The following is a 9,853-nucleotide window of genomic DNA, read 5'->3' on the forward strand; positions in this document are numbered from 1 at the left end:
GAGGAAGTAAAACATAAAACAACACTCCATCAAACTCCTAGAAGAGAACATAGGAGTTCTTTGACATCAACTGTACAAATGTTTTCTTAGGTCAATCTCCCAAGGTAACAGAAATAAAAACAAGAATAAACCAATGGGATCTAATTAAACGTACAAGCTTTTGCACAGCAAAGGAAACCATTAAAAAAAAAAAAAAGAGGAATTCCCTTCATGGCTCAGTGGTTAATGAATCTGATTAGGAACCATGATTTTGCTGGTTTGATCCCTGCCCTCGCTCAGTGGGTTAAGGATCTGGTGTTCCCATAAGCTGTGGTGTAGGTTGCAGACGCGGCTCGGATCCCGAGTTGCTGTGGCTCTGGTGTAGTCCTAGGCTGGGAACCTTCGTATGCCACGGTTGTGGCCCTAAAAGGACAAAAGGGAAAAAAAGAAAAAGAAAAGAAAACCAACTGAATAGGATAGAATAGTTTCAAACGATGCAACCAACAAGGGCTTAATCTCTAAAATGTACAAAAACTTACACAACTCAACAGCAAAAAACCAACCCAATTGAAAAATGGGCAGAAGACGTGAATAGACATTTCTCCAAAGACAATACACAGGTAGCCAACAGGCAAATGAAAAAATATTCAACATCACTAATCTTTAGAGAAGAAATGCAAATCAAAACTACAAAAAGGTACCACTTCACAGCAGTCAGAATGGCCATCATTAACAAGTCAACAAATAACAAATGCTGAAGAGGGTGTGGAGAAAAGGGTGTCTTCCTTCACTGTTAGTAAGAACGTAAACTGGTACAACCACTATGAAAAACAGTATGGAGGTACCTCAGAAAACTAAATATAGAACTACCATATGACCTAGTAATCCTACTCCTGGGCATATATCTGGACAAAACTTCATTGAAAAAGATACATGTAACCTATGTTCACTGCAGCACTATTCACAATAGCCAATATGTGGAAACAACCTAAATGTCCATCGACAGATGAATGGATTAAGAAGATGTGATATATATACACAACAGAATACTACCAGCCATAAAAAAGAACAAAATAATGCCATTTGCAGCAACGTGGAAGGAACTAGAGACTCACGCTAAGTGAGGTAAGGCAGAAAGAGAAAGACAAATACCATATGATATCATATATCTGGAATATAACATAAAGGGAAAAATGAACCTTCTACAGAAATGAAACAAACTCAGGAACTTGGAAACAGACTTGTGGTTGCCTAGAGGGAACAGGAGGGAGTGGAATGGACTGCAGTTTGGGGCTAGTAGATGCAAACTATTGCATTTGAAGTGGATAAGCAATGAGATCCTGCTGCATAGCACAGGGAACTACATCTAGTCACTTGTGATGAAACATGATAGAGGATAATGTACAAAAAAGAATATATATATATATTCATATATATATATTCATATATATATGAACTCATATGTATATTAAAGAATATGTACATATATATGACTGGGTCACTTTGCTGTATAACAGAAATTGATAGAACACTGTAAATCGACTATAATAGAAAAAATTAAAATCTTATTTTAAAAATATAGGAAATAGTTACATATCATGCCATAATGCACACTTTAGTAAGTAATGCTATTCTAAAGGGTAAAATATTCCATCATTAAAAATTATGTGGTTGGGTTTTTGTTTGTTTGTTTTGTCTTTTTGCCTTTTCTCGGGCCGCTCCTGCGGCATATGGAGGTTCCCAGGCTAGGGGTCTAATCAGAGCTGTAGAAGCCGGCCTACGCCAGAGCCACAGCAACTGGGGATCCAAGCCACGTCTGCAAACTATACCACAGCTCATGGCAATGCTGGATCCTTAACCCACTGAGCAAGGCCAGGGATTGAACCCGCAACCTCATGGTTCCTGGTCACATTCATTTCCACTGCGCCATGATGGGAACCACTAATCTTTTTTTTTGTTTTTTGACCATGTTTTACATGTATACCAAGATGAAAGAAATTAAGCTCTTCCCTCCTCCAGTAAAACACAGTGACAGCTATAGATGAAAAAGAGAGGGAGTTCCCCTGGTGGTTCAGCGGAAACGAATCTGGCTAGCCTCAATGAGGACGCAGGTTCAACCCCTGTCCTCACTCAGTGGTTACAGATCTGGTGTTTCGGAGAGCTGTGGTATACGTCACAGACATGGCTTGGAAATGATTTTGGAGTGGCCCTGGTATACGACAGCAGCTGTAGCTCTGGCTCACTCCTGGCTTGGAAAGTTCCATATGCCTCTGGTGTAGCCCTAAAAAGCAAAAACAAAACAAAACAAACACATGTCAAGTGCTGACAACACAGCCCAGCTCCAAAGCCACCCCCTACCCCCGCCACCTGTGCAGCCTCCCAGCCAGAGACCCCGGCCCCAGCCCTCCTCCAGAAAGTGGGCCCTGAGCACCCTGGGAGCACCCTGGTCACTCAGCGTCAAGAAACCCAGACCTCCTGCTCAGACAGGAGGGGACACCAGGCAGGAGGTCTGCAAGGACACAGCCCCAGCAGGGAACACTCTCCCCAAACTGCAGAGCCCCACGGTCGGGAAGGGGGTCCCGGGAGGGCAGGGGCTGGGCTGGGCAGCTGCGTGAGGGCAAGAACACAGGGAGGACCCCAAGGCCTGGAAAACACGCTGGGACTCTTCCCCGGGGAGCTGACAGGGGGGCTCCCCTTCACACAGACACAAGACTCGGACGTGAGACAGCTGGGTGGTACCTCTGTCCCCCACACGCTCCTTCACCCACTCCTTGGCCGCAGCAACGCTCTCTGTCTTGGTCACGTCCAGGAGCACCGTCTCCAGCCTGTCTGACGTCTGCTTCCTCAGCTGCTGGGCCCCCTGCTCCGTCAGACATGCAGCCAGGACCCTCAAGCCCCGCACGTCCAGCTGCCTGGCCAGCAGGTTCCCGAAGCCCGAGTCACAGCCCGTGATGAAGACATACTTGTCCCTCAGGTGGCTCACCACCTGCCTCTCCCGGTGCCAGCGCAGGAGGTAGTACAGGCCCACGAGGACTGCCAGGTACAGCCACATGGCTTTGCAGGGGACAGAAACAGACAGGCTGGGGTAAGACTGGAGTTTGGCTGCTGCTCAAACAGGAGGACTTACGAACAGACAGGCTCTTGGTTGGCCGGTCAGCCTCAGGCTCTCTGGCAGGGAGTCCTCAGGTCTTTCCTGATCATCATTCTTGCTGAGCACCCTTGCTTCTGGTCAAACTTGCGTGTTACACCATTTCCAACAGATGACACTGCACGTTCATCCAACCCACTAGGCCACGTGCACTATTCCTGACGACCCTTTCCTGCCTTCCCACGCCTCCTGATTTCCCTCCCCCTCCGCTCTCCCCCCCACCCACACAATCCGCCCCCACCCCCCACCCCACCCCACCACTAACACAGACACCCTCTGGACCTTTATAACCTAGGATCCATGGCTCAGAACTACCTTCTCTCTTTTTCCTATTTAATTCTGTGACCAGGGTCTCTGAGAACTGGGGGTCCTTACAAAGGGAATACCCTTGGAATCAAGACACACGGGGCTTCCAAACCCAGCACGGCTACCAACCTGTGTGTGACCCTGGCAGCTGGCTTAGCCTCTGGGCCTGGCTTCCCCCTCGGGCTCAGCACACAGGATGCACTCCTGAAAGACTAAGTCCCCCTCCGCCCCTCCAGGACTAGGAGGAGAAGCCAAAAGAGAGCAAGGCCTCTCCCGACCCAGTCGCTCTCTGGGACACAAAGGTGTTCTGGCACCAGTGGGGGTGTCTGAGCTCAGAGGCAAAGAGCGGGGACGAGAAGGGAGTGGGGGACACAGGCAAGGCTGAGACTTCTCCCAGAGGCTGGGAGGGCTGATGGAAGGACTCACGCAAAGCTGGTCTGACAGGCGTTCCCCCTGCACTCTCCGAACATGCCCTCCCCACAGCCCTGGATGCCCAACTACACTGCCCTCTGCCTGCCCTCCCGTGCCAAGTTCCCGCCCTTCCCTCCACCACCCCCAGAAGCCACACCACTCAGACACTGAGGAAAGACGGGCACAAAAGACTGGTTTGGACTGTGACAAAAGTTAATGGGAAATCCAAGTCCCCCAAAGTGGGGAGGGCTGGGAAGCCCAATCCCTGGGAAAAGGGGAGAGTTGAGTTCGTACCAGGGTGAAGCGGGCGAGGACGAGGGAGCTGCCCCCCCAGGGAGGCTCCAGAAGGGACTGGAGACAGGGGCTGTCACAGGGAGGGGAGGATGCCAGGCGCTCAAGGGGCTGGAACCATCAGGGAGCCCCTGAGCTGCGAGCAGGGCAGGGACATCAGGAGCCAGGTGCTCGGCGCTGGCCAGCGCCTCACTGTCCACACGTCTCACAGCTCCCACCTCCCACCGCTGAGGCAGCTCAGGCCAGAGGCCCTGGCAGCGAAGGAAGGAGAGGCTGCCCCGAGGAACCAGAGGCTCAAGTGCCCCTGGAACCCACCCCAGCAGCCGGAAAACACAGAGCCGGGCACAGACTCGGCCTCTCCTTGGAACTGTCACCTGCAGGAGCTCACTGTGGTCCTGAGAGTCTTTGTCCCTCAACGTGGCAGGTGGCCAGCAGCAATCGAGAGCCTGGTCCTGCAGAAGCCAGCCCGTCCCTGCCTCCTGGGGCTCGACCGGGACCCTCCCACAAGGGCTTCCACAGGGGGAGGAGGAAGAAGCCAAGGATGAAGGATGGTGCCCTGGACATGCACATCCTGGGCAAACACAACCCCTGCTGACACATGAGGTCGCGGTTTCTTTACTCAGAGAAACAGACCTTTTGCTGCTCCGAGACCACTAAGCCTGCAGCCATAACATCCCAAGGAGCCTTGCAGCACAACGTCCCAGCCCTCAGGCCACCGGCTTCCTCCTCCTGAAGCCTGCCTGACCTTAGAGTGAGGCTCGCGGGGCTCTCAGGGGTTTCAAACCGCATTCCAGGTGGGAACCAGCTTCCCGGGAAGGGAAGGTCGGGAGAGTCAGTGAGAGAGCAAAGCGGCCTGAGGCGACACTCACTCACCTGGGAGCTGCAAGGGCCTGAAGGAGACGTTCCGGGGAGGCGACCCTGTCAGGGAGACTCACTGACAAGAGTCCCCACAGGGACGTCCTGGGCGGGCAGCTCCCCCAGATTCCAGGGCAGCACCTGTGAGCCTCAGGCGGGCTGCTGAGGACTGCGTGCGCCCTCTGCTGGCGCCCCGCAGCGTCTCAGCGGGACCACGGTCAGTCAAGAGGGCATCCCACACCCACTCCTTCCATCTTGCCAGCCTGGATGGGTCCTCTGACAGGGGGACCCGAAGGCAACAGGGGAGCAGCTACCAGGGGAGGAGGCGGCACTAACTGTGCACGCTTGTTTCCAGCCCGAGAGATATGCAGCCCTCCTACCGGGAGCGAGGTCCCAAAATGTACAGAAAAACGCTGCCTTCAGGTGCTGGCTGACTGTCTGGGGCTTGCAGGGTGTGAGAGCTGCAGTGGGGACTCACCGACCCTGTTCTCAGAAAGGACCAGGACACGCAACGGAAGCAGTGAGTAGAAAAACGTCCTTAGAGCAGCTGCATGCAGCCCCTTGGCATGGGTTCCAGCCCTGCACGTGTCCTTCAGACCAGAGATGGCTCCCTCCCCAAGGCAGGAAGCCTGGAGGAGGAGGAAGGGGGCTCTGCTGGGGGCCTGGGGGGAGGACTTGGGCTGGTTTGCAGGCCCTTCTTTTCCTTGCTCTGCACGTCTTGTTCTGCCTTGTCTGAGCTGGGGACCTTGAGTCACAGTCCACACTGTGTTCCATGGACACTATCTCAGTGCAGCCCTGACCCCGTAAGATCAGGGCTTTGGAACCTCCCAGTTCTTGACATTTGGGAGAGGATTCCTGGGTGTGCGTCCAAACCTCAGAACATATACCACCAAGTTGTAAAGTGAATAAATGCTGGTTTATTTGATTCCAGTGTGTACTATGTCTGGGGCTTGCTGTGTGTGTATAAAAATAATTGAAAAATATGGAGACTTCAGTACAACCATGAAGTTCTAGCATGCATCTGAGTGGGTGATCTTTGAAGTGTTATGTTAGGGGAAAAATAATCAATAAAATTTTGGTTCCATGATAAACCAAGCACTGGTGTCCAGATCCTCTGTCAGGGCCCCCATTGAGGACACCCCTCTCCAGCCAAGGTCTACTGAGTTGGCGCCTACGCTGGTGGGGCAGGCTGCTTGTCACCTTCTAGTTCAACAGGTACCTTTGAGGCAGAACATTAACTCAGGTAGTCAGCTTAGGAGCTTGGGGTCCCATACATTCCTTTGATATGGATATTGATTAACCTTTGTGGCTTAAGGGCTCCAGGGAATAACACCTCCACAGGCCTTGTTTTATTATAGGAAATGTGCATTCCCACAGACTATGTTTACTATAGGAAATGTGAATCTCTACCCACGCCTCAACTGATAGAAAAGGAATGAGAGGAAAGGTGACTTAATCTAAGGGAAGAAAAGGACAAAGAAACCATAAAAACTCACGGGACATTTCCAACCCTAAACCCCCTATTAGACAAGGACCAATACAGGTAATTGAGCAAGGCCAATGGGAGAAAACCACATCTTTCTGGACCCCACATTGGTGCCCCTCCCACCTTTAAGAAATAAAAATCCCTATAGGACAATAAAGAAGGGGGTTCTTCTCCCCCCTCCCAGCAACCCTGGGAGCTATTTCCTTTCCTTTAATAAAGACTTTGCTTGCTTGTTGCCTGTGTGTTCACGGAGTTCATTCTTCAACTGCCATGAACAAGAACCGGGATGCCGGTACCAACATTCTAGTAACACTTTCATGGGAGAGAAGTTTCTACACACACACAAACCCTGTCCACATATGTTCTGTGGAAGACGGAAATTGGACACGTGAAAGACACATCTGAAGAGGTGGACAGGGACAGCGCAGAGGGGGCTGAAAACCCCCAAGAACCCACACCCTCCCCAAAAGTATGGATTTATCACAGTAGCACGGGGATCAGAAGGCACTGAGAGGAGTTCCCGTTGTGGCACAGAGGAAACAAATATGACTAGGAACCATGAGGTTGCGGATTTGATCCCTGGCCTTGCTCAGTGGGTTAAGGATCCGGCCTTACCAAGAGCTGCAGTGTAGGTCACAGACGCAGCTCAGATCCCAAGTTGCTGTGGCTGTGGCACAAGCCGTCAGTGGTAGCTCTAAGCAGCCCCCTAGCCTGGCAACTTCCGTTGCTGCAGGTGCGGCCCCAAAAAGCAAAAAAAAAAAAAGAAGAAGAAGGCGGCACTGAGAGACCACTCAAGGAACAGGACACAGGTTATGCTATTAGCCCCTGTCACTCAGCCACAAAACGTGTTCCCTTCTCCCTAATATTCCCAGAGTCCTGAGTCATGTCCCCAGAGGAGCCTGGGGAGGAGGGGCATGGGTGTCCCCAGGGATGGGAGAAGCCCTCTCTCCACTCTGTTTCCCTCCCACTGATGCATCCCCGCCTCACACGGTCCCCAGCTCCCCCTGCCATGCACCTCAGTCTTGGGTTACAGGACCTTAGCAGGCCTAGGGGCACCATAGTACATCATGAGATCCACGAGGAAGGTGGGCAAGTAGCTCATGGGGAGGTAGAAGAGCTTGGCGTCCCAGCCAGGTGAGTATCGGGTGCGGGGGTGGCAGGAGGTCAGGGCGTGCTCCATGCAGTTGGTCACCAAAGACAGATTCCCAGACCACTGGGGCTTCAATAGGTCATATGTCTTCATGACTGTCCAGAAGAAGAAACCATCCAAACTATTTTCACTTCCCAACCCACGCACTTTCAGAGCAACCCGAAAGTTTCTGAAAATTGCTTGGTCCTCCAAAATCATATTCCAAATTGGAACCATGGTACACCGGGGGGCGGGGGGGCCCTAACGCTTAGCCCAGGACCTCACTCCACACTCAGCCTCCTCGGGATCTATCCTGGCAACATGTCCATGGCATAAACTGGAGGTGTCTACAAACACTAGGAATCTAGGCCCCTGGAAGAAAGCTGACTCTAACACCAGCTTGCCATGAGTCCACGGTGTCCTTCCTCTCGGGCTTCAGTATCCTCCCCAAATAATGAGAGTTTCGGAGAGACAGTGGTCCCCAAGTCGACCAAGCCTGGATCCTGAGGTCACCAGTTGGCCACACAGGGCCCTGGGGATGGAGCACATGCCCTCACTGTGGGGGGCAGTCAGAGCCTGGAGGAAGGACCTGAGATTGGACGAGGCGCTAATGACAGACCCTGGCTCCTAGACAAGGGTTTGCTCTTCTCCCCAGGGTCTACAGCTCACTCACAGTTAGCCATGAATGCGTCTCCATAGAGATCCTTGACCTCTGGGCTGGCCTGCTGCCATGCTGCCTGGAGGTTTCCATTAAACACCTCAGCGGCGGTCATATTGGTCATGAAGAAGCCAGGCTCGATCATAGCCACCTTCACCCCAAAGTAGGAGAGCTCCCTCCTGCAAGAAGACACAGGGACAAGGACGTCAGGGTCTTCCAAACCAAAACATGAAAAAATGGTAAAACGACAACACAGGGAATTCCCTGGGGGCCCAGCAGCTAAGGATCGAGCCTGGTCCCTGCTGTGTTGCGGCTTCAATCCATAGCCCTGGGCCCCCCAAAAATGAAAAAAGACACCAATATACGATTAAGGTGGAATAAGCTGGATATTCTGGGAGCTTGTTAAGGACAGAACCTGGGGGGAAAAAGCATGTGAGGACAGTCTTGCTGCCAGAGAGAGCTTGATTACTTTTCCAGTCATTGTACACATTCGTGCTTATCAGCTCTAAACCCCGGCAACCATGCTGCAAGGCACCACTCAAACGCTATCCCCTCAAATTCCCCTCATATCCAAACAGTCACCAGCTCTGCACATTGCATCTTGCCCAGGCTCCCCCATCCCTTCTGCTACACTAGCCACCCTCTGCCAACTGTCCTCCCAAGAGCATCCACCTGCCTGTGGACACAGCTCCCACACAATCAGAGCCACCTTCCTCCCTGCAGCCAGTGGACTATCTACCCCTGAGTTGATTAAGTAGCTCCCTTCATCAACCGCTTCATGGGAAACACTCCCACAGGCCGCCCAGCACCTAAATACCATCGCAGTGAAGCCCGTGGGAGGGCTGCACATCCAAGTGATATCAGCTCCAACTCTGCCTCCGACACTTTCTGATGTGGGCCCTCATCCCAGGCAGGGAAGATGCGGAATCAACTCTATGGGCCTGGGACCCACGTGGACACCCCAAACACAAAATGCTGCCTCCCAGTAGAGGCCCTACTCAGAGCAAGACAGAGGGAGCTCAAGGGAAGAGCCTCTAAATCTCTGATGACAAGACCCACGCAAAGGCCCCCAGAGGCACAGAAGCAGGAGGACCCAGGCGGGGTCTCTGTCCCAGGACATACCTGAGGGAGTCTGAGAAGGCCTCAACGCCGTACTTGGACAGGCAGTAGCCGCCGCCAAAGAGGGACACCCGGCCCATGACACTGGAGACGTTGACCACACGGCCCCCTGGTCTTCCTCACGAGGGGCAGCAGCTGCAGGGTCACGTCACCATCCCCAACAGGTTCACATCCAGCATCACCATGAAGTCCTGTTTGGTCAGCCACTCATTGGGAGCCATGGGCGTGCAAATGCCAGCGTTGTTCACCAGGCCCCAGAGTCCTGGGAAGAGTGAGGGCAAAGGACCACCCTGTGCTGGGCCCATGAGTGAGGACTCAGCCCTGGTTCCATGTCACCTGCCATCAGTGGGGACCTCAGGAGGGAGGCTGCATGGGGAGCGGCTGGCTGGAAACACATACACAAACAACGTGGCTGCGGGGTGTGGGGAGTGCAGCCCCTGGGAGCTGTGGAGACAGAAGGCAGCTTCCTCC

At 52.8% G+C, this 9,853-nt stretch overlaps 1 protein-coding gene and 1 pseudogene across 2 annotated transcripts; both read right to left on the minus strand.

The window, feature by feature from the left end:
* Positions 1-2,242: 2,242 nt before the first annotated feature.
* On the minus strand, positions 2,243-5,149 carry LOC125130979 (17-beta-hydroxysteroid dehydrogenase type 6-like). Of its 2 annotated transcripts, none has more exons than XM_047786971.1 (2): positions 5,009-5,149; positions 2,243-3,033 (listed from the first exon to the last, which is right to left on the minus strand). In XM_047786971.1, exon 2 carries the CDS (start codon positions 3,029-3,031, stop codon positions 2,459-2,461), a length of 573 nt encoding a protein of 190 aa, XP_047642927.1. In that variant the 5' UTR covers positions 3,032-3,033; positions 5,009-5,149; the 3' UTR covers positions 2,243-2,458. The 2 variants fall into 2 exon arrangements, with proteins under 2 accessions (XP_047642927.1, XP_047642928.1); XM_047786972.1 differs by lacking the exon at positions 5,009-5,149 and adding an exon at positions 3,563-4,254.
* Positions 5,150-7,267: 2,118 nt separating this feature from the next.
* The window catches only part of LOC125130977 (retinol dehydrogenase 16-like), a 7,672-nt pseudogene continuing 5,086 nt past the window's right edge, over positions 7,268-9,853 (minus strand).

The sequence above is a fragment of the Phacochoerus africanus genome, chromosome 7 (assembly GCF_016906955.1).
Source record: "Phacochoerus africanus isolate WHEZ1 chromosome 7, ROS_Pafr_v1, whole genome shotgun sequence".
Classification (NCBI taxonomy): Eukaryota; Metazoa; Chordata; class Mammalia; order Artiodactyla; family Suidae; genus Phacochoerus; species Phacochoerus africanus.

Coding starts and splice junctions, on each gene's coding strand:
- LOC125130979 (XM_047786971.1), bottom strand. CDS start 3,031: ATGTGGCTGTACCTGGCAGTCCTCGTGGGCCTGTACTACCTCCTGCGC.